The sequence below is a fragment of the Podarcis gaigeae genome, assembly GCF_964106915.1.
Source record: "Podarcis gaigeae genome assembly, chromosome: 11".
In the NCBI taxonomy this organism is placed as follows: domain Eukaryota; kingdom Metazoa; phylum Chordata; class Lepidosauria; order Squamata; family Lacertidae; genus Podarcis; species Podarcis gaigeae.
This window is the reverse complement of record NC_139687.1, coordinates 39133987-39159173: the sequence shown is the minus strand read 5'-3', so window position 1 is coordinate 39159173 and position 25187 is coordinate 39133987. Positions and strand designations below refer to the sequence as shown.

The 25187-nt window shown below is 42.3% G+C and overlaps 1 protein-coding gene and 1 long non-coding RNA gene across 5 annotated transcripts in view; one reads left to right on the top strand and one right to left on the bottom strand.

Annotated features, from left to right (window-relative positions):
- Positions 1 to 15566, top strand: part of CWC27 (CWC27 spliceosome associated cyclophilin) — a 120421-nt gene extending 104855 nt beyond the window's left edge. For all 3 annotated transcript variants that reach the window (XM_083703603.1, XM_083703605.1, XM_083703604.1), the window contains one exon: positions 15168 to 15566. In XM_083703603.1, the coding sequence (XP_083559729.1) occupies positions 15168 to 15330 (163 nt within the window). In that variant the 3' untranslated portion in view covers positions 15331 to 15566. The remainder of the gene's footprint in view (positions 1 to 15167) is intronic.
- Positions 4566 to 25187, bottom strand: part of LOC310827551 — a 40473-nt gene continuing 19851 nt past the window's right edge. The window contains exons 4-5 of one of the 2 annotated variants that reach the window (XR_014556398.1): positions 15951 to 16029; positions 4566 to 7298 (exon numbers count right to left, since the gene is read on the bottom strand). This is a non-coding gene — a long non-coding RNA (uncharacterized lncRNA). Of the gene's footprint in view, positions 7299 to 15697; positions 16030 to 25187 lie in introns of those variants that run through there. The other variant, XR_014556399.1, reaches the window with a different exon arrangement.

Below are 25187 nucleotides of genomic sequence, written 5' to 3'. Positions count from 1 at the left end.
GTAGCTGATAAGTAGCTGATAAGCTTCACTAGTAATCATTTTTTCTAATTAACTCTCCCCTTGCATGTTCTCAACTCAAGTTGATTAAAAGTATGCATTAAGCAACTTTCTTAATCACATTTGTGCACAGTGGTCAAAGCCTTTATTGATTAATTCCTGTCCGGGGGGCAGGTGTTGCATAATGTCCAATAGCTTCTTCTGCCAGAGTTGTAATTTTTACTGTTGAGAAGTTTCATGTTTCAGAAGAAATGACATTTCTCTTACATATTTTTTAGTGTGTGTTTGTTTGAGCCAGGCATCTGACCATTTGTGTCTGCTGAGCACATGCAAAGATGAAACCCCATTGAGATAACTTAGAGACATGTAGCAATTTGTGAACAAACTAGAAATCTTAATGCTTTTGAAGTAATCATGAAAGATTTATTGGCTTTATACCTCAAGATGAACTTCCTCGCTGTGTGCAGTAATGGTCAAAGTGGGATTGTGGGGAAATAAGCAGTTATCGTTGTTGCACCTGCACCTGTATATTTTAGAGTGTTAATTGTGCAGAACTAGGATGAGGAACCCATGGTGTGCCGAACTACAGCTCCCATCATTGCTAACCATTAAGCCATAGCTGCACCAGTTCCTATGAGCCATATTACCCCATAGAGGACTTCCACTTACTGGGCACTGCTATGGTGCTTCCAGTCCCCACTGAGTGGCTAGAAAATACCTCTAGGAGAAAAGAAATTACCAAGTATTTCTCCTGTTTCTTCCATGGGGAATAGATGGGGCTGGGGAAAAATGCAGTGCTTGTCAGATTGCACCCTCAAGGTACAACATGCCTTTGTGCCAGGCCACTTCTGTGATGCCCAAGAAATGTGACTCAACCCCTATGTGGTTATGCACATGTTCTCTAAGAAATCCTTTGGGGAATCATTTCAAATGTTAGGCCCCAGCATCACATATGTAGGCACCTCCATGCCCAGACATCTAGGATTTTTCCAGCCCAGACATAAAAGCCAGAGCTGACTGCACTAGATAAAATTTTGATTGAAGAACTTGGTCTCTCTTCATAGTTGTCTGTTTGAGAAGAGGCTTTCAGTCATTCCTCTGTTATACTTCTGGTACCATTTAGGGGGTTTTCCCCCAGCTACTCTGATCTTTACTTACTGTGTAAAACGTGCTCTGAGGTCTGGGGTCAGCAGAATACCTTAAGAATGTGAGCCACAACTAGGATTGCAGACTAATTGAATTATTGATCTGATCTAGTAAGGAGGTTCCTGTATCTTATAAGACCCGCTTTGTAACATTGTGTACATCATTGTGCTGTCTGGGATGACATCTGGCCTTCACATTATCATGTCTCCTATCCGTTTGCAGTACTGGTATGTTCTCTTTTTGAAACACTTGGTCAATCTTCTTTTATCAAAACATTTGAAGTATGTTTCTTCAGCAGTTTTGGGAAATGTTTTAAATACAGTGTATGTGTGAACTGTTCCTGTAAACAATAGAACAAAGGCATCATGTCTGTGCCTTGCACAGTGGAAATACTGGAAGCATAAATCATAACGGTTTTATATGTCTGTGTTTCTGATGCTATTGCAAAACCCAGTCGGCGTTTTGCTTCCCCCCCCCCCCCCTTCCAAGTAGCAGTATGTCAGTGCTGTGAGTTCTGGTAGCTTGGCTTTTCATAGACACATTAATATCCCACTAGACAAGTCGTTCAGAATGTTTTAAGAGCAAAATGACCACATTGGGCCTCTTAAAAGACTGGGGGTGGAGGAGAGATAAATATGTGGAAGCTCCTTTACAAAGCAAATCAGTTATCAACCTGATTTCTGTTTGAGGATGATGGGGTGGGGGTTCATAGAATCATAGAATCTGAGTTGGAAGAGACCACAAGGGCCATCGAGTCCAACCCCCTGCCAAGCAGGAAACACCATCAGAGCACTCCTGACATATGGTTGTCAAGCCTCTGCTTAAAGACCTCCAAAGAAGGAGACTCCACCACACTCCTTGGCAGCAAATTCCACTGTCGAACAGCTCTTACTGTCAGGAAGTTCTTCCTAATGTTTAGGTGGAATCTTCTTTCTTCTAGTTTGGATCCATTGCTCCGTGTCCGCTTCTCTGGAGCAGCAGAAAACAACCTTTCTCCCTCCTCTATGTGACATCCTTTTATATATTTGAACATGGCTATCATATCACCCCTTAACCTCCTCTTCTCCAGGCTAAACATGCCCAGCTCCCTTAGCCGTTCCTCATAAGGCATCGTTTCCAGGCCTTTGACCATTTTGGTTGCCCTCCTCTGGACACGTTCCAGTTTGTCAGTGTCCTTCTTGAACTGCGGTGCCCAGAACTGGACACAGTACTCCAGGTGAGGTCTGACCAGAGCAGAATACAGTGGCACTATTACTTCCCTTGATCTAGATGCTATACTCCTATTGATGCAGCCCAGAATTGCATTGGCTTTTTTAGCTGCCGCGTCACACTGTTGGCTCATGTCAAGTTTGTGGTCAACCAAGACTCCTAGATCCTTTTCACATGTACTGCTCTCAGGCCAGGTGTCCCCCATCTTGTATTTGTGCCTCTCATTTTTTTTGCCCAAGTGCAATACTTTACATTTCTCCCTGTTAAAATTCATCTTGTTTGTTTTGGCCCAGATCTCTAATCTGTCAAGGTCGTTTTGAAGTGTGATCCTGTCCTCTGGGGTGTTAGCCACCCCTCCCAGTTTGGTGTCATCTGCAAATTTGATCAGGATGCCCTTGAGTCCATCATCCAAGTCGTTGATAAAGATGTTGAATAAGACCAGACCCAAGACAGAACCCTGTGGCACCCCACTAGTCACTCTTCTCCAGGATGAAGAGGAACCATTGATGAGCACCCTTTGGGTTCGGTCAGTCAGCCAGTTACAAATCCACTGAGTGGTAGCATAGTCAAGACCGCATTTTACCAGCTTCTTTACAAGAATATCATGGGGCACCTTGTCAAATGCCTTGCTGAAATCAAGGTAGGCTACACCCACTGCGTTCCCTTCATCTACCAGGCTTGTAATTCTGTCAAAAAATGAGATCAGGTTAGTCTGACATGACTTATTTTTCAGAAATCCATGCTGACTCTTGGTGATCACGGTATTCCTTTCTAGGTGCTCACAGACTGTTTGCTTAATGATCTGCTCCAGAATCTTCCCTGGTATTGAGGTCAGACTGACTGGGCGGTAATTATTTGGGTCCTCTCTTTTCCCCTTCTTGAAAATAGGGACAACATTTGCCCTCATCCACTCGGGACTTCGCCTGTTCTCCAGGAATTCTCAAAGATGACTGCCAGTGGTTCTGAGATCATATCTGCCAGTTCTTTTAATACTCTTGGATGCAGTTCATCTAGCCCTGGACACTTGAAAACATCTAAACTAGCCAAGTATTCTTGTACTATCTCCTTAGTTATTCTGGGCTGTGTTTCCTCTGCTGAATCATGAGCTCCAAATTCTTCAGGTCGGGCATTGTTTTCTTTATCGGAGAAGACTGAGGCAAAGAAGGCATTGAGGAGTTCAGCCCTTTCTGTGTCCCCTGTTTGCATTTCACCATCTTCTCCTCTGAGTGACCCCACTAGTTCAGTTGCTTAAATGCCCTTTGACCTGTGACCGGATGTAGCAATGAAGCCGTGTGCATAGATGCAGGTGTTTACATCAGAACAGGCATGCACAAGGAGCAGGAATCAGGCTGCACTCTGACGCTTGCTCCTCAGCCCAACCCAGCTGGACATGGCAAGAGCATCACAACGTTATTTAAAAGGGAAGGGCCATAGCTTAGTGGTAGAGCATCTACTTTGCATGCAGAAGGTCCCAGGTTCAATCCCTGGCCTCTCCAGGTAGGGCTGGGAAAGCCTGTAACACTGGAATGCCACTGCCAGTCATTGTAGACGACCAAAGGTCTGGCTCAGCAAAAACCAGCTTTATTCATTCCTGTAATTCTGTTGCTCCTTCACATACCTTTCAGAAAGGGATGGTGCTGTTGCCGTGTAGTAAGAGAGTGGTTCTCAAAGGGTGTGGCAGGGGAAGATGGCAAGCGTGGCAAGAAGATTCAAGGACAATCAAAAAAATATTTAAACATTTCAGGAGTATAGTATAATATAGTATAGTATAGAAATATAGGATATACAACCAGAGCAATGGCTATTCTTCTGTAGTTCTCCACAACATATTGTTGTGAACAGGGATTTTCAACTCTGACAAATAAGAAAGATCAGAAAATAGAAAGGCTTTGTGTTAATGAGGAGATGAGAGTTTTTTTTGTCTCAAATTAGACCTAATATAAATGAGATTACCCAGCAAAAACAAGCTCACGCCTGTCATTGAGTTTGTATACTTAAGGTACGTATGCAAGATGCTCATTTATAATTAAATTATGGGAATGACTCATGTTCTTACGTAGTTGCATTGTATTATACTATCTGGGTGTTCCATGATCATATTATAAAGTAGTTGTGTTCTGTGCTATAAATCAAGTATTGCTAGGAGTTATATCATTTTGTTTTCTGGTGTATTATCAATTAAAAATTTGGTGTGGCGCAAGCATTCCCCCCCCCCCCTGAAATTGTGGCCAAGAGGAAAAAGAGCCACTGTAGTAAGAGCACATATTCTGCTGCCAGGTCTGATCCGTTCCTTTGCTCTGGTCAGACACAGAATTAAGGCCAGTTACTGTACCAGAAATGAGCCTTGTAATCGTATACCTGTATCTATGGGGTTTCACTGTAAGTACATTCCATTCTATTCTAATTGACCAAGCTAGTTCATTAAATTGCAAAATGGTCATTGTATCATGCAAATTACAAGTCGGGCTCTCCAAAATGCATCTAACCCCCCATCCCTCTTATAGAAATGCAATCTTCAAAGCTTTATTCACCTCTCAAAGTGGCCCTTCCTGTCAAGAAAGGCTTTGATCAACTTAATTGGTGGTTCTGTTCCCCTGTAGTAGAGGCTGAAGAAGGCCTTCTGTGAATTCCACTGGGCACACCTTCCTGGTTAAGATGTTCATTTGTGCTTTACAGACAGACCATGTATGTGTTACTTTTAGTTTCCTATAGAAACTAACCTAGAATTAAATGTAAAGATCCCATAATAATGAGAGCAGATTTGAAAGCAGGAATACTACACTTTGGCCCTTATCTGTAGAAGAGAGAGAGAGAGAGAGAGAGAGTGTGTGTGTGTGTGTGTGTGTGTGTGTGTGTGTGTGTGTGTGTGTTACTAGAAACCCAGCCAGATGGGTGGCATATAAATAATAAGATTATTATTATTATTATTATTATTATTATTATTATTAACTTGGGAGCCCTGGCCAAACAGGAAGAAGGCAGGAACGTGTAACCCCTGAACTTGTGTTCAGTGTTCCACAGGCTTGAAATGTTTGCTCAAAATCCAAACAGTTTTGGCTCAAAGGGAGTAAGTGACCAAGTGGTCACTAGTTAACTGGGCAATGTAAGGATGCAAAATACCTGGTTGTTTGTGCTGAGCCTCATGTTAAGCACCCAGTCATGGTCACTCTACTTGGTTGATTTCCTTTCCTTTTCATATTAACACTCTAAAGATGATCCTCTGGTGCTCGTCAGGGAAGGTCAACTGGCAATCCTTGCTTTCTGATGCTGGCTTGTGTGAGACACTTTTTAAGGAAGCGGAAACCTTCCAGGCAAGCTTGAATTTCCCCACGCTCAGCTTACATGCTGACTCCTGGCTGGGCTTCCATTTTTAACGTACATAACTCCTACTTTATAACAGCTGCACTAGTGGCCGGTTCATTTCCTGGCCCACCAAGTTCAAGGTGTTCACATTAGTGTTTAAAGTTTTAAGCGTTTTAGGCACAGATTTGTGAAATACTTCCTCCTTCCCAGTGACAGCCCTAAGGTGTGGAGTTCCCTTCCCACAGAGGGGGCATCTGGCATCTTCATTGCATAGTTTTTAGCATATGCTGAAGACGTGTCTCTTTACCTGGGCCTTTGACACCTGAAATAGACAGACAGACATTAGGACCCACCCTATTTTCCAGTGGTGAATTCTTAAATTTAAAACTTACTGTAATACTGCATTTTTAAAATTGTGACATGTAAGAAAGCTATTAAAATAACAACAGTGACACAAGTGCTCTAGAACCTAGCTAAACCAACCACCAAACAACAACCAGTGGTGAGTTGTTAGTTCTTCCTTCCAGCAATGAAATCTTGCATCTCCTTTGATGTCGTCTGCCAGGTGACAATGAAGTGGTTGTTCTGTCTAGAGGCTGTGATACCTGCTACCTCCCTTTGAGTATGCAATACAGTATTTGAGTACATTTGTAAATCAGGAATGTATTTATCCACTTTCATTGCTTCAGAGTTAAGGAGATTTGTTACCTTATGGAGAACCTCATTTAGGCCCTGAGAGATTGTTTATGCATTCTCTCCAGTAATTAGTTTTATTGTTTGGAATTTAGAGACAGTACATCCATCTTTCTTCCATTGCATCTACTAATTAGCCGTTTTATCACAGTTTTGGTTTTGTACCAAAGTCTCCCTCTCTTGTGATTGATTAAATACTCCCACTAGGCTTTTAAAGTACACTTTAAGATTTGCAGGGCTTGTACTTGGAGATTACAGTTGCAATCCACCAAGTACTGTCATTGCAGAGCTTTCTTTAATTTTGCTGAGGCTTTTACAGGAGGTGCGCTTTAGGAGGTCAAATGAAATGGAAAGGAAGGTGTGGTATGCACTGGCAGTAGATGTGCGATGTTAGAAAGCCTAGTGCTTTCTGGGCCTGATCCTATGAGCTCTCCACTAAGTGGCAAGCAAGGATCGCGATTTCAAAATTTCAGTCAAACCATCCAGCAGGAAAGCCAACAACTTGAATTCCTCTTCTATATGAAGCAGCTGTGCTTTGAAGTACCCAAGTAGCAGCAATCTCATTCTCTGTAGTTTTTAGTTTACTCCTAACCTACTAATTTATTCAGCAGAAACAAATCATAGTTATTTTTCTAATGTGCACAGAATAGGCTAATCCGATCGAAGCAAAGGGTGCAATTTTGACTAACTGGTAATTCATAGTGGTTCTCTTTTACTCCTGATGTTGCTAACTTTCTGCATGGTGCAGAGTTGGGCACATCTGAACCAATTTTAGTGGGTTTAGACATGTCTAACATAGCTTAGGAGCAGAAATATTCCCATTTTTATTTTCTGTTTGGTCATTTCCTTTCTGTCTCTCTTCCCCTTTCCATTCTTTATACTTCTTCTGCAATTTATTTGTCTTCTTGGTCTCCTCTGCTTCTCCTCTTCCTGTGCCACCCGCTACTCTGCTGGAAATGAAAAGAGTCCCAGTGAGTTCATTCTTCCAGAACAGCTAACACTTCTTTTCCTGGGGAAGGAGACCTTCGTTGCTTTGATCGGTGGATTCACTCATCTGTTTTGTCTGCCTGCCTGCTTTGTGCACTGCAGTTCTGGGGCAAATGGGGGAGAAGTGTTGCAACATTTTCTCTCTGTCGTTTTTGCGGTCCTGACTTTTCAAATACAGTGATTCACAGCCTTTTCTGGAATGTTCTAAGGTTTAAAGGCATACTTTCTCTGCTTTTATTGCCCTTTTTGAGATGGCAGATTGAGAGCACTATAAAGCAAAGAGCACATTTATGTTGCTCCCTCACACGTGTCACAATGCCAAACACAATGACTTGGTCAAGGGATGGAAAGCGCATGGAGCAACCTCCCCCAGCCTGGTGTCCTGCAGAAGTTTTGGACTGACATTTCCCATCATTCCTGCCAATTGGCCATACTGACTGGGGCTGCTGGGATTTGTAGAGTGCCGGGCTGGGAAAGGCTGGTCTCACGTTCCCGCCTCTGACCAGTTAGCCCTGCTAGTGCGGCAGGAAGGAACGTTGCCGGGTTCATAAGGCTTCTGATTAGATCCCCATGGCACCTGGTGCACTGCAACACACATGCGGCAGATATGCCAACCAGCTTTAAATTCATCCAGGTTTTTAAAACTGTCTTGGGCATAGGAAACAGACACACTTCAATTTATGCATCGTTTGTAATATGTTCCCTTCCTAGATTAGGTTTCTAGATAGCCACCCTTTGCAAGCTAGGAAACAGATTTCTCTGAAATCATGGGGACTTGGTTCCAAGATGTGTAGAATCGGGGTGTAATGTTCAGAGTTTTTAATGAAAGTAATGCATTACTTAACAATACACATTGTAGAGATGGAACATTAGCAGCGAAACAAATAAAGGTCTCTGTGACATAGTTAAGCTCTACCTTACAAATAAAGCTTTGAAAGTCAAAGCTTGGAAATTCTTTTAATGTATTTTTGGAAGTCACTGCAACAGCTGTCAGAAAGTTTAAAAAGCCAGCTGTTTCCTCTTTCAGCTATACTGAAAGGGTGAACCCGACATACCATATAAAATACAGTGGTGATTATTTACAATAGTCATGTCTTTGGTGTGCTTTGCAGTATGATTAATCATTCTAAACTAATTTGATTTTAAATATGGAAGTGATTTGTAGGTTTTCTTCACTATCTCTTCAGCCTATGATGTTTATCCTGGCATTGTACAGGGGGCATATTTCTAACTAGCCTTTGCTTTGTGCATGCATCCGTTTGTTAAGGCAGCACATGCGGTTGTGCCTTCAGCTTCAATATATTTTAGGGACATACAAAATAGAATTGTCAAAACTTTTGTTCTTCAGTTGTAGACAACCTTTGTAGTTTCATTAGAGCAATCTGTTTGCAATATGATTGTGTTAGCACCCATTTCTCTCAAATGCTCAGACTAGCTTGTCTTGGTGACTGGAAATAGGGTTCTTCTGAAATTTCAGGGCTTTGTTGATGTCTTTTCAAAAATATTTCAAAATTGGAGGATGGAGGGCATCTAATTAACGCCCCTTAAAAAGGTCAGATCTGCTGCAAGGCCTTGGCTATGCAAGACTGCACTGGATTCTGTGCTGTCATCCATGTGTGTTTAATGTTCCGCCAGAGCCCAGAAGAGCATTAGTAAGAGAGTGCAAGCTGAGGTCATGAATATGCTGAGGGTGACCAGAGCCAAAGCATTCGCTAGTTATATCCATCACCGATTCCTCTAAAGCCTTCACAACCAGTCTCTATATACTTGAGAGTATAAAGGAAGGGATAGTCTACAACAGTCATTCTCAAATTATAAGGCAGAATTGGTTACAAAATTAACTGACAACCGTTAAGGTACTGTATGTATAACTCATCCTGTCTGCTCTCATTGTCTGTGTTTTGGATAGTAAGTTGAGAACCATCCACCTCCACCTATAGTCAATGTAGACAGCATGGAGTTTCACCACTTATGCTGATTACTCTGACCCACTGGAAGAAATTGTTGCTTTGCTTCCCTATTATGTCTGCTCCCTCCCATCGTCTGCGCCTTCTGCCTCTGTGATTCTGATCTTTCTTTCTAACTGTCGGGTAAACTACCTGTTTCGGTTCTCCTTCATTTTAACATTTGGAGCTTATTTCAATGGTCCAACCTACACAAAATGGTCCAGCACTATCTTAAGACCATATGTGGCTACACAGAACATCTCAAGTCTTGAGACTGATATAAGTGGCACTGCTCCCTGACCTGTCATTAGCAACTATGAGCATAGCCTTTTCACTGGGGGCACCTAGGAAGAGCTGTAAACCTACTTTTCAGTGGGTGGTGAAAACATTTTTTATTTTAAATAGTCCATTTAAAAAACTTTAAGTAGTCTAATGATGGCATCTTATCTTCCCCCATGTGGTCACAGAGAATTAAATCAGTATTAGACGCCTGGTTTCATTCTGAACTAATCTTTGATGTATTAGATCAGTTTAATTTAAGGCAAGAATCCCAAAACACGAAGCCCAGGCATCTGCTGCAGAAAGTATGTACATTTCCATCTCTCTAGCCCCTGGATTTGTTGATGAGGCCCCTGGATTAGGTTAAGAGGCAGAGTATGGAACTTTTCCCCATATTATAACCAAAGGGGGGAGAGGTAGCCAAGTCCTCCCTCAGTTAAATAATTTTGTTCCTTGCGACATTGCACCCCCTGGGACCAGAGGCGTATTTGACAACCGGTGTTTTTGTTATGTGATAGCTACACTAGACCAAACACAGTGTAAGAAAAGAAACAGTACTGAATGCTGGATGTGATTGATGAAACAAATGCTTAGGATACTGGTGTGTTTGTTCATTAATTTATTTGTTTAACTTAACAGTTTTTACAACATCAAAGTATCTTTAAGTTACAAGTTAAAAATGTAAAGTTGCCATAAAATACCTAGAAGCAGTAAATCAACACACAGTACTAAAATTGTTCATCCTCCAACAATCAATATTTTAAAATATCAGGGCATTATATACTGGAAACAACTCTATAACAAGTCTGGATATGTATTCTCATAGGAGATTGTAAAATTTCAGCATGCTTTCAGTTCACTACAATTAGTGATTTATGGAGGCACACGGCGCAGGAATTTGTGCTGGGAATCACAACTGGTCTGTTGCTCAAATCCCTTCCCGCTCCCTCCTTTCAAGAAGGATGAAAGAAAAACAGATGGAACTATTTTTGTAATCATTTGTAGTGTACTTTTGCTTTCAGATAAAACAAGGGATGTATGTGATCCCAGAGCTGTCATATATGTTAATTATTCCATTACCTATTGCATGTTCTTCCTTATTGTCTTATTTACTAACACACAGTTGCTTGGGAGAAAGTCTCATTTCTCAAAGTAGGACTTTCCGCTAACTGCGAAGCTCTGAAGATGTCTTTGAAAATTACATTTAAATGCATAGGCTTTTTTCCTGCCTAAGAAAAGGTGTTCAGAGTGGCTTACAACAGAATACTAAAAGCATAAAAAACAGTCATTAGAAAATCAGATAGGGGCAGCAGGTGAGTAGACTATAAAAGTTAAAGCAACACAAATCAAAGAAGGGAATCAAATTTTGTGTATAGAGTACCATATTTTTCGCTCTATAGGACGCACCTAGTTTGGTGGGGGGAGGAAAACAAGAAAAAAAACATTTTGAATCTCAGAAGCCAAAACAGCAAGAGGGATCTGGCTTCTGGGATAACCGCGCCAAGCCTCTTCAGGGCAGCGGGACGAAGGTTCCCCCTGCCCAAGAGGCTGCGTGCGGCTAAGGCAGAAGCCAGGGCAGGCGTGTCACTGAAGGGGCGCTGCGCAGTTCTCCTTCTCTGTGCAGCGCCTCTCCTGCGAAGGAGAGATTCTGCGCAGAGAGGGAGAACTGCGCAGCGAAGCTGAAGATGAAACAGAAGGAAACCCTTCTGTTCCTCCTCCGGATTCCAGGCAGGTGCATGGCTGAAGCCTTTGGAGCGCAGCGGTACCTCGCGCTGCGCTCCAAAGGCTTTGGATTCCTTTTGCTGAAGCCAGGAGAGTCTTGCTCTCCCGGCTTCAGCAAAAGGAACCCGAAGCCTTCGGAGCGCAGCGCGAGTTCCCGCTGCACTCCAAAGGCTTCAGGTGGCTATCCCTAAAGCCTGGAGAGCGAGAGGGGTCAGTGCGCACCGACCCCTCTCGCTCTCCAGGCTTCAGCAAAAGCAACTCAAAGCCTCCGGAGCATGGAGGGAGCGCTCCCTCTGTGCTTCGGAGGCTTTGAGTTGCTATCACTGAAGCCAAGGAGCCTGCATTCGCTCCATAGGACGCACACATTTCCCTTTAATTTTTGGAGGGGGAAAAGTGTGTCCTATAGAGTGAAAAATACGGTATTTGGATGTTACACCTGTTATTGTAGTTGATGGTTTCAGTATTCTTGGTTAAGAATGCAGGAGAAAGTAGTGCTATCCAATAAGCCTGGGCAATGTATTGACACATCGCCCAGGACCAGTATGGGGGCAGACCGCAAAGGCGACTTCACATGGGTGAAACTGCCACCGCTTGACTCCCTCCAGTGGGCTCTGGTAGCCGAGGGATTTAGGCATGGCAGCAGTTCGACCAACGATATACTGCTGAGTGAAGCCGCCATTCTGCCCTCGTACTGGCACAGAGGGAGAAACAAGCTGCATTGGCGAGGAACCAATACAGCTTGTTCCTTCCTCCTCTTTTTTAAACTGCTTGGCTGAGGAGCACGCAGCTGCCCTTGCCTCAGCCAAGCAGTTTTATGGAGCCTCCAACCTGCCACTTGTTCGCATCAGCCAGAGAAGCGTCAGCGCTCCCTCAGCTGGGGGGCAAGAGGCTTTACACCCCCTTCAGCTGAACAGCCCTGATGCTCTCCTACTCGTGTGCAAGCCCCAGCAATTTCACCCCAACATCTTGCAGCACTGTGGTAGGAAGCAGGGTTTTGAACATCATGATTGATCGCCAGATCAACAATGTTTGCACGGCGATACATTGCCCAGCCTTTCCTTGTCCAGCATCACAAATTATTTCTGTTTTGTGGCATCATATTTTTTGAGTCAAAAGCATATTCTAGTGAAGTCTTCTCCAAGCTGGTGCCCTCTAGGTGTTCTGGACTACAATTCCCATTAGCCCCCCAGAGCTGGCCTGCTGTCACTCAACTTCTTGTCCACTAGAAGAGTCCAAACCTTGGAAGGGCTAATGTACTGACTGGGGTGATAGGAGTTGTAGTTTGGGGTAAAGGCTGGTCTAGTTGACATCAGTCTGCTTGTAAAATTCTAGTCGTAAGGATCCACAGGATTTTAATTTTATTTATTTCAAGCATTTGTACCCTGCTTTTCCACAGTCTTCCAAACAAACAAAAAGCACAGTGGGGAAACACTAAAGCGCTAAGCAAAACTGTTTTTTTATTTACCAATCCAGCTGTTGAAAAGGAACTGGGGCGGGGGGTGACTCTCAAAGAAGGTAGAAATAAAGTGAATTTTTCATATGAAGCTTACAGCTTCAGTGAAAAGTATTACTCCTCAAGGCATGAAGTAAAGCTACATTCAGTTCAACATGCTGTGATGTGGGAAAGTCCTTGATTTCTCAATAGGTGTGAGTGGAACCCTACCATTCTTAGATCTGTCATTAGCAAGAAAGTGGAAGGGGAGGAGTACAGTGGTGCCCCGCAAGACGAACGCCTTGCAAGACGAAAAACCCGCTAGACGAAAGGGTTTTCCGTTTTGGAGGCGCTTTGCAAAACGAATTTCCCTATGGGCTTGCTTCGCAAGAAGAAAGCCCATAGGGAAATCTCCGGGGACCTCTTTTAAATGCTAGCGGTGGAGAGCAAAGCCTTTCCCCCCCCCCCGGCCTTCAGAAGAGGTCCAGGACGGCCGGCGGGGGCCGAAAGGCTTTGCTCCCCACCGCCAGCATTTCAAAAGCAGTCCGGGATAGCAGGGAAGCGCTTCCCGCTATCCCGGATGGCTTTTGAAGGCAGGCGGGGGGAGCAAAGACTTTTGCCCGACGCCCACCTTCAGAAGAGGTCCTGGACCTCTTCTGAAGGCCGGCGGGGGGCAAAGGTCTTTGCTCCCCCCTGCCTGCCTTCCCGGGAGAGCGGAGAAACGCAGCGCGTCTCTCCGCTGTCCCGGACGGCTTTTGAAGGTAGGCGGGGGGGGAGCAAAGACTTTTGCCCCCCACCCGCCTTCAGTAGAGGTCCTGGACCTCTTCTGAAGGCGGGCATGGGGCAAAAGTCTTTGCTCCCCCCGCCTGCCTTCAAAAGCCATCCGGGATAGCGGGAAGCGCTTCCCTGCTATCCCGGACTGCTTTTAAAATGCTGGCGGTGGGGAGCAAAGCCTTTCGGCCCCCGCCGGCCTTCCTGGACCTCTTCTGAAGGCCGGTGGGGGGCAAAAGTCTTTGTCCCCCCTGCCTGCCTTCCCGGGGGCTTTTAAATTGCCCCGGGACAGCGGAGAATTCCTCCACTGTCCTGGGAGCTTTTAAAATGCTGGGGGACGGCAGTGAAGCCTTCGCTGCCGCCCGCCAGCATTTTAAGATCGCCCCGGGACATCGGAGAAGTCTCCGCTCTCCGGGGAAGGCAGGCGGGGGGGAAGCAAAGACTTTCGCCCCCCGCCGGCCTTCAGAAGAGGTCGGGGGACAGACTGTCCCTGGACCTGGTCTGAAGGCGGTTTCCATAGGAACGCATTGATTGATTTTCAATGCATTCCTATGGGAAACTGTGCTTCGCAAGACGAAAAACTCGCAAGACGAAAAGACTTGCGGAACGAATTAATTTCGTCTTGCGAGGCACCACTGTATCCTCTTCAGTGGGGTAACAGAATGGAACATTCTGCTCTGAGTTTCACCTACTAACAAGGTCAGAGTTGATAGGTTGAGCCATTCCAGACTTTCCTGCCATTTGGAGCCAAACATGATAGTTAAGACTCCCACCCATGTTGATAGTCTCCATTATCATTGGAAATTTAATTAGCTGGAGTTAATACAAACTTGGTAAAGACAGGTAAATAATGCAAGAAAGAAAATTGTCTGAAGAAACAATGTCTGTGCTTAATCATAGAATGAAATGCATTTTTACAACAAACTTGGCTTATGATGCAGTCAGACTGATTATAAAAAGGTTCCTATAGTGTTCACCCGTTTTATTGCACCACCCATACTAAACACAAAATTCTTAGGAAAGTACAGTGTGATTAATAGGAAAGTTGATAAACATTCCAAGCTGATAAAAAAGGATGTCACTATTGCTGATATTTTTTCTTTTTTAAAAAATAAAAATGGTGTATATATTAATTTGTAGCTTGGGCTGCATCCAGACTTAGTCATGCTTAAAGTAGACACATTGCAAATCAGTTGGGTTAGTCATGACTTCAATGTGAATGTCTTTTATCATCTACTATGTTAATATACAACAATAAAAAATGGGTTTGGTTTTGTACTATGGCTGCTTATTGGGCAAAAAACAGGGAAAGTATCAAAATAAAAAGTATAAAATGGTAATATACCCAGCTTATTATTTTGACGGAAACTTCCTGGAAAAAATAATTTGAGTATCTCTAAGGCAACGTCTCTGCTAATGCTTATTAACATTAGCCGATTATCTTTTTCATTGCTAGGAATGTGTTTTCCCCCCCAAGTCCACTTATTTGTAAAATGATGCTCTTTTTACATGTGGAAATTAACAGTTTCATTATATCTAAGGTAAAAATGTGCAAATTGTTTACTGCTTCTTATTGTAAGATTTTTCCTATGTTTGTTTAATTTCCCATAAAAAAGCAGGTTACAAAATATTTAACTTTAGCCTGGCCAACAAAATGAGTGCTTATCTTTTTTTCTTAACAGGATGTCACACGTGCTCCATTTTGAAGATAAAACCAGAAAGGTGAAAGATGCAAGTGTGCAAGATGAAGATACTTTTGAAATTTATGATCCTCGGAACCCAGTTAATAAGAGACGAAGAGAAGAAAGCAAAAAGATTCTGAGAGAGAAAAAGGCAAGGAGATGAAATGAATGTAAAGTTTTCCAGAGTCAGCTTGGAAAATGACTGCACAAATGTTCTGGCTCTGTAGTAGCTGGTGTCCCAAAATATATCACTTACAAAGTGTGAAAAGGAATCTGGTGTCTAATTTGGAAACAGTGCTATCTGCTTTGTTTTGTGAATTCTGATGTATTAAAAAAAAAAAGCTTCCTGAAATCATTCTGAGCAATTATTGTGAATAAATAATTCCTTTTCCATTCTCAGTTTCTGTTTATGTAGTTGCATTCTTAAAGTAGAGGGTTCTGCATTTGCAATCTCTAGAATACCGAAAAGTATCTTTTCGGAATATGGAACGAAAGGTTTTGCCAGTACTAAATGGGGATAATGTTGTTATCGCTCCCTCTAATAGCAAACTCAGGTGCTGAGTGCCAACAGAATCAGAGCCAAAACAGGGCCACTGAGAAAGGGGAGGGGGCAATGGCACGCTGAGGGAAACTCTGAAGTTTGAAAAAATACAACAAATATTTAAATAAAAATGTGAAAACCATAATCTACCCTCAGCCCCAGAAAAGGCCCAATGAGAATTGGCCATGCTCTGCAGCTGCTTGAGACTCAGTTGTAAAAGACAAAGAGAGGGAGTGACTTACTTGACTGACTTGAGCTTCTATTGGCTTCTGGTATCCGGAATAGGGGCATGGCTGGCTGGAACCCGGAACGGAAGCATTCCTGTTTGGAATAGAAGGCAACATTTTATCAAACACTTTTAATATTCATAATGCTTCAAATATTTGAGAAAAAAATATATAACACCACATAAAAATATATATAACAGAATTAGCAGCATTCTCTCTCTCACACACACTCACACACACACACACACACACAACAATAAATGTAGCAATTATTATTTAAATAGTTTCCAATAATACTTATGGTCAAATATTCTCTTGACTCTGTGATACTTTTCAATAAATTAAATGATCAAGTTGTCTGCCTTCCCTCACACAATATTAGTGAATTTTACTATAGATACAACCTTTCCATATTGTTACCGTCCAGTTTTCAATTGTAAGTCTAAGCATATTTTCTCCAGTAATACCATATTGCTGCATAAGCATCTGGTTGTTAGCAAATTCGTTACCAATTTCATGTCCACTAGGAAAACTAGATCCTTGACATATCTAAATAGTATAATTAATGAGCTTATCGGAAAACCATACCATGTTATAAGTTTGATCTCATTTATTATAGTCCACCAAAATGTCATTATTTTGGAGCAGGACCAAAAATTATGAAGCATTCCATGTTTCACATTTCCGAACATATATTAGCTGCACCACAATATGTAACGAATGGATGCAGGTGTTAAATAACAGCAAAATATTAAATTATAAAACCTTCCTTTCAGATTTGTGCACATAGTCCATTGTGGAATATGTGGCCAAATTCATTTTCCTCCTTCTTGCAGAATGTTTTGTCTCCCCTCTTTATCCTAGTTTTTCTCATCATAGCCAAGCTCATAATAATATGATCAATTTTTTCTCAAAAGTTTTTGTTTGTGTTGTTTTACCATTAGTTTTCCACATTCTGCTTTCAAGAATGCTTGTTACAATCTTGATTTATGTTTGTTCTTGAACACTTTTCAGGTCAGCCATCCTGTGTTCTTAATCACACTGACAGGAGTGCCCTATACGTTTCCCTGAACGTTCTTCTGAAATTATTTGTCAGTTCTGGCAGGACTGTACTTGGCAAACCTTTAACCAACCTGCTGCCCTGCAGATGTTTTGGTCTACAACTCCCATCACTCAGCCAGCATTAACCATTCATCTAGCAGAGAGCCACCCCAAAGGCCCTCTCCTTCAAACAGCACAGAGGGATATTATCACTTTCTCCTGCCCAGGGATAAACGTTCCCAACATCCTTCAGGCATTACCCCCTACTCCCATTTCAGATATGTTTACATGCCTAGAAACCAACAGTACCTTGCACTAAGCAAAATATTTCTATGCGGAATACTCCAGTAAGCACGCAGTGGATATACAGTGATGTGCAACACGACCATAACAAGTATGTTACAAGAGCCCTTGCGCTTTCTTTCCCCTCTTCATTTTTAATGGGGCTTTTACAGGAAAGCAATTTGGTGGGTTGGGCCCAACACAAATCACACGTGCATGAAGTCCAAAGGTCTTTATTAAAATGCATCAACCAAGGTCATTTTAAAAGCTGAAGTGCAACTTCACTGGTGTTGTTTTTAGAATGAGTTCAACAAGGTATAGTATCTTTTATCAAGCCACGATAACTACGTTTCTTGATAGGGTCTGACGTGTGATGTACATAAAACTGTCTCATCATGTTAATAGGGTTCCAAGTGGTGTGGTTCAGTTTAGTGCCGAATATTGTTTAAATGTGCTATGTAATCTCTCTAAGATAACAAGAAAGAGAAATGGAGGTGTGAAGAGAGTCCTTGTAAGAGGTTGTCACTGTCCCCATTTCATGTGTGGGGGAACAAAGGAGTTAACAGAAGATGCATTTTTCAATTATTATTATTTTGCAATTAGTTAAAACTAATGTTCTAATTTAGTGTTTAGAACTAACAGTTAAAAAACCAACTTGCCCTCCACAGGCACCCTTCTTGTGTACTTTCCTCCTTGTAGATAGAAAATAAAATTTCACCAATTATCCTGAAGACCTCAATATCCATTGCTGTATTTATGAGCTATGGCCAGAAACAATTTCTTACAAGTAACAGTGAATGGTGTGGCAGACCGATGACATAGGATGCTACTATACACCATCAAGATTATTGGTCCATCTAGGTCAATACTGTCTGTCTGCACAAACTGGATGCGTCTCTCCAGGGTTTCAGAGAGGGGTTTTTTTCCCAGGCCTACCCATAGGCATCAGGGATTGAAACTGGGAGCTTCTGCACCAAAGCAGATGTGGAACCACCAGGTTACAGCCCTTCCCTGACACTGTCATCATCATTACACTGTCATTCACCAGCAAATATAAAATTCACTATAATAAACAGGTTTTTTAAAATGAAATAAAATACAGGAATAGGGTGGGGTCTTGCAGGTATTCCAGGTACGTATGCAGGGCAGTTGCATTCTACTTACTACCAGGCAGGTATGCTGACTTGATAAAATATGGGGGTCATTGCTCACAAGATGCAGCACACGCACCATTTGAATGGCAATGCCCATCGACTTTGGGAGGCCTTGACCCTCTCAAATATTTTATTGAGGGGGCCAAAGGGACCTCAGCCCCTAGCACTTGGTTCCTATTTTACCAGGGAAACAGTTGCCCCCCCTCCTAAAAGTGTGTGTGTTTAAGCTAAGACTGTTGGAAGCTTTTAATGGCTCCACTGGGCCAAAAACCTCATAAGATGATGATGATGATAACATTTTATTTATACCCTGACCTTCCCAGTTAAAAAACCGGGCTGAGGGCGGCTAACAGCAAATATAAAAAAATTGTTAAAATGTGGCTTAAAAACAGCATAAAACAGCATAAAATACAACATAAAACGCAGCATCAATATCAATAAAATTCAAAAATTCAGGGGTCATTTTTTTTTGCGGGGGGCCAGTCAGTAGACATCAAATGATCACCAGGGCTAACTGGCCAAGTTGGTCCTACTAGGGCCAGCAAGGAGACCAGAGAAGAATGTAAATCCGGGGTCCCAGAAAGGGTTTCTTCATAGAAGAAGAAAGGGAAAAGGGAATAGAGGATCAGGCTAATTCAAATTGAAGGCCAAGCGGAATAGCTCTGTCTTACATGCCCTGAGGAAGGAGATCAAGTCCTGCAGGGCCCTAGTCTCATGGGACAGAGCATTCCACCAGGTCGGAGCCATCACTGAAAAAGCTCTGGCCCTGGTGGAGGATAGTCTGGCTTCCTTAGGGCCTGGGATCTTTAAGCTATTATTCATGGGTCTTAGGGTCCTTTGCGAGACATACTGCTTTGTCAACTGTCATACCAGGATTTGTAACTACTGCAGACAACTTCACATCTTGCAATGAATAGAAGAAGGAAGAGAAGAAATGCCTTTCTATCATTTCAGCAGCAGATCCACTTATAAAAAAACATGGACAGCCCTAGTTGACATCAACCAGCCTTTACTAAAACCTGTCCCATATCTCCCTAAACAAAGGTCATGTGCACTGAGTAGAGTCGCCCTGAAGGACAGGAAGGAGTGCATAAATTGACCGTGCTGGTCTATAAAGAAGTCTAGTAAACATCACATTTATCAGAACCAAGATCTTCATGGGCAGCACACAACCCAAAATGGAAACAACTGCTGCCTGAACAGCAGATGAAAAGGCCTGTAGCATAATTTTGTATATTTTCACTTATTGGAACGGTAATTTCTATACTGTATTCAGGAGAACCTGGCATAGATTCATGGTATCTATGTCTGAATATAAGGAATCTGTGAAAGTGCCTGAATAGAATTGTTTGAATTCTGAGAAGCATCTGTGGGAGAGGGTTCACCAAAAGGTGATTTTCTCCCACCCCCCTACAGGAAAAGCTGCTCCAAACAGTTAGGAGACTCTCCTAAATGATGTGGGCACAGGTATCCATCTCAGTGCCCCAATGTCACAGTCTGCCCCCATTCAGGAGGGTCCCCTGAGGGTTTTTCAGAGACTCTCAGGGAAAGGAGATCGGTAAGTCAACTCCACCAGCACTTCCCAGGATCCAAGTCTATATAACTAATTGCCTTTTAAAACTTTAAAAAAAACAACAACTACCCTGCATTCCTATTATACTACAGGTATGACTGGGTGTCTTGGGCTTTTGTTGTTCTTAAAAGTCAAGATTATATCTTAATCCCCTTCAATTTGACTTTCTTCCTCTTAAATCCATTCTCCCCCAGGTAAAAAGGAAAGATAAAGGAAGTAATTACATTAGCTGTACCTCTGAACTGTATGGCTCAGCCTTCACAGTTAATTAAACTGGAACAAACTTTCAAGTTTTACTCTTCAAGGAAGTTGCCTTTGCAATGCTTTTGCAAAGTCTCTTGCTCCTAACTTCGTTGACCGGCTTGGGCATATCGGAATTAAAGCACTACTTTTTTCTTCTATAACATCCTCTCCACCAAACGGGAAACTGCAAGCTGTGAACCAAAGAAATCTGTCGAGTGACTGATGTGCTTTTGTATAGTGACTATACAAAACTCCCAGGATGATGGGAAGTGCAGTCCTAAACATCTGGCGGGCACGGGGAAAGGCTGCATTACACAAGCAGGATACAGAACAGGCGTTCTTCCTCTTGCTTGCCTACTGGTCAGGGTCACTATCCAGTGAAAAGTTCTGCTGCTGTGCTCTTGCACAGACCTCACTGCTTTCAGTGGGGCTTGCCTGCTGGGGCATTTTATTTGCCCATTCAGTTAGCTTTATCGTGGGTTTTGTTTTTGTTGATTTATTTTGATTAAGCTAACTGGAACCATGCCAATTATTGTATATTCATTTCAGATTGTGTGAAAACTTGCACTCCACCTTCTGATAAAGAAGGTTTACTTTGCCCACAGATATTTTTTTTAATCAGTTAATATGAATCATTTAAAATAAATACAAGCTAAAAATACAATTACACAGTATTGGAAAACAGTAAGTTAACTTAACTTTAGTTAAGGATAGAATATGGAATACTGTAAAGCCCTTATGGATAAACTAACGAAGCATCTTAGAATGCATAGGAACACAAAGATCCAAGACAATTTTGAAACTGTATGGTACATGAAATCATAGAATTGTAGAGTTTGAAGGGACACCAAGGGTCATCGAGTCCAACCCCTGCAATGCAGGAATCTCAGCCAAAGCATCCATGACAGATGGCCATCCAACCTCTGCTTAAAAACCTCCAGGGAAGGAGGATTATTCAGTACACCCGAAAGGACAGTGTTGTCCCCTCACCACCAACTACCCATGGTTCTCTTGGGACAATCTGTTAAGACAGAGAGTAGAAGATCCTTAACTGCTATAATAAACTAAACTATTGTACTAATGTTTGCAGCATTTACACTGTATATGCATGGAATGTTTCTTGGGGGTGCAGAGTATATGAGGGTTATTTGTTATATGTATTTTTTGAGACTGGAAAAATAAATAAATTTTAAAAAGAGTCTTTAATTTTATCACACCACCACACCACCTGCCGTTTTTGTTAGTTAAAGCTGCCCCCGTGCTATATGTATGCCTGCACAAAGACTGAAATTCTTTCCCTTTGATGCTGAACACTTGTTCATCTTTATTGCAGAAGGATTGTAAATCATTCCCTTTTTTTCATATGGCTTCGGGGGTCTCTCTTTAGATGGTTTATTATGTTGACTGACTGACTCATACTTTTTGTTTTTATTATTTTGCCTTGTGTTTCCTGATTAAATTTATACATTTTTTGTTTAATTCTCTTTCCTGGTACTGAACACTGCTTTGAATTTGTATTGAAAATAATAATATGTACGGTAAATGCTTAAAATAAATAAATAAATAATATTTGGAAATGGTTGCAACCTTGTTCTGGACCATACCTTGAAACTTTAAAGCAAGGAAAGTTCACAGATCATGTCTATCCACAAGATGAATGTCACTGTCGCCTCATTAGTCTGGCAAATTTGATAAAAGTAGCTGAAGTGTAGTACCTTAAAGTTTATTGTGGGCATAGTACATTGACTTTTTATTTGAAATGAAGACACTTAATTCTCAATTGTGACCTGGACCAACTTCTTATGTAAGGAGGCAATGCTGAGAGTTAATAAGCCCAGAATGGACATGTCTCATGGAATCAGAGAGTTGGAAGGGACTCACCCCAAGGATCATCTAGTCCAACCACCTGTAATGCAGGTGCTGTAAGAAAAAAAAACTGCTCCTTTTCCCTTATAGGGTACCCAAGAGCCCATATGTAGGTTCTCTATCGGTAGGAGAAAATAACAGAGGTCTGCCAGAGAATATTGAGAAGCAAAGCAGCTAGTAAGCCTGATCTTTATTTAACAGTTGCAACAGGGTGCTCACACCCCCACGCAGGAGGGAGGAGGAACCCAAAACAAAGGTATGCAAGCCCTTATACAGACTTTTGAAATTGCCACCCTGTAGCTCAAGACCACCCCCCAATACATCATACATCCAACACAGAAGGGGCGGTCTACAGCAGGTTTCCTGTCTGGCAGGAAACCTGTTAATGGGTTTACCTGGAGAGCCTGGCCATTCTTTTGTGATGGTAAATACTTAATTCCTGAGTCCAGGTCACAGGCTCACCCTATTCATACACAGATATACCCTTAAGACAGGATTTGTGAGCAAAGAGACAATGGGCGGGGGGTTCCCATTTCCTTCCTCCTTGCAGAGAAACATTTGAGATCAATTTGGGAGAGTCAAAATGGTTTCAGGACTGTTTGCCTGGGTACATTTATGAACATTTATTTTATATCTTAGACCTTATAATTCTCATAACACAGGGATATGCAGCTGTCCCTTATGGGGATCAAACCTGCAACCTCGAATGCTGTCAGACCATGTTCTAACCGACTGAGCTATCCAGCTATGTGTTACCACTGAGCCAAACTCATCTTCATGTGAGATGCTAAGAAGCAGTAGCATGTATCAAGCAGATAAGTTTGGTAAAATGAAGATGCCAGTTCACCCATGAGAGTTGGGCCAAATATTCACCAATAGAATTTTTCAAGATAAAAAGTGAGGGGAGGTTTGTAGAGCCCAAAATGTTTCCCAAATATTTGATTTTCCTTTCTCAATTTTCTCCCCTCCTCCCATTTGCCACAATGGTAGCGTCCCCTCTCTGCTCCAGATACCTTCTTTCCCCTTGAGTGATCCCAGCCATTTAAGGAACACGTAAAGCTGACGTCACTATATAACCAATCAGAGCTGACTATGTCACAATGTCACAAGCCAATTTAGGGAGACGACAGAAGGTTCAGGCTTGCAGCCCACCTGCCCAAACAGGAAGTAAAGCTGTAACTAGATTTTGGTGAGTAGCCTGTAGGAACCATGTTATAAGAACACAAACCTTCCTAGTTTAAGCCACTGTTCTGTTTCCATCTGGATACCTCAGGAAGTTTGCAACTGGGTCATAAAGAAGAGGAGTTTGGATTTGATATCCCGCCTTTCACTACCCTTCAGGAGTCTCAAAGCGGCTAACATTCTCCTTTCCCTTCCGCCCCCACAACAAACACTCTGTGGGGTGAGTGGGGCTGAGAGACTTCAAAGAAGTGTGACTAGCCCAAGGTCACCCAGCAGCTGCATGTGGAGGAGCGGAGATGCGAACCCGGTTCACCAGATTACGAGTCCATCACTCTTAACCACTACACTACCCTGGCTCTCAAAAGCGTAGCTATCCCCTGTTGTTCACTTGGATCAAATAAAGGGGCTCACATACACACGGGTTTACATACAGAACACACTGTGTGTGGCATTTCTGATTGAAGTCTAGCTGGTAACAGGACTGAGAAACATATTTGCTTAAGATCGTGGAGAGATGGTGCCTGTGAGAGTGGACAGATGCATGGCAGGGTAAGGTAGTGTTGCTATACGTCCGAAATTTCCTGGACATAGCCGGTATTTGGACCTTGTAAGCAGCATCTGGGTGAAAATCGGTCAAATGTCCTAGAAAATCCAAATGTATGGCCGCCCATGTCAGAAGTGTAGATTTTGGTGAATTTCATTTTAAAAATAGCTCAGAAACTCAACAACTTTGGGCAAAACTAAAAGCCCTACAACCTTTGTGTCTGGATTTTCATTTTTTGAAATATGGCAACCCTAGGGTAAAGTAGTTCCTTATATCCACTGGAAAACTGCACCCTATGAAGATTACCTTGTTCAGACTAACAAATACACGTACAGAATTTCAGATGGTGGCACTCAGCACCAAAATCTTTAACGTTCCAGAGAAGCACAGCTCAAGGGACCTGGCATCCTGCCCGATTCCTTACTAAGTGTGGAATGAGCTATTCCAAAAAGCAGTCTAACAGAAGCACAGTTAAAGGGATTCTTCTATTACATCTGACAAATAAATATTGTTTATTGGGACTTCGGGTATAATGTACATTTACTGCATCAGTTTTAGGATCACACTAGAAGCCTAAAATGTGGTCTGTAATTATGGCCAGAATAGTTGGGTACAAGATGAAAAAATAAAATAGAGAAGTTTGTGGGCTAAATTCTCGGTACGCTTATAGAAAGAAAGATGTTTTTCCAGACAGCTTGGCAATCCACTGCTGTTCTGGAACGGGAGGGAGGAAGAGCAAGACTTTTAAATTTCTGCTTCCTTTTACCATTCATAATGTATATTGGTGCTACTTACTACTGTCTGAATCACCAGAAATATGTTATAGTCTGGCAGGAGAGTTGCACGCCCCAAGACTTAAGTGATAAAAATGATTGCCCATTGTTTCTCCTCTGCTCAGTGGCCCTGGATTTTGGCAGCATGCTAGAATATTTGTGACCTTTGAAACGAGTCTGACAATCCTGTAGTAAAAGTTCTCATTATCTTAATATACTGCAGGTTTTTGAGGGAGAAAATAAAAAGTAGAAGCTCCAGACAATTTGGCACCAATTGAATAAAGAATAATGTGAAAGTCATGGTTTGCTTTACTGAGGGACCTCCGTGATAAGCAATTTGAAAAGGAAATCATCTTTATAGCCAGAATCACTATCTATCTTGCCTCAACTTTCCAGACAGTTGTTTCTTAGGAGACTAGTGTAACAGTCATCACTCCTGCTGTCATGCTGCAGCATTCTCTTGTGTCTTTGAAATATTCCCTGTTCAAAGGTGCCAACAGGCTGCTCCTCTGAGGACTGATGGACTCCAATGCCCATCAGCCCTAGCCAGCGTTGCCAACAGTGATAAAGGGAGCTATAGTCTAGTCACTGGGT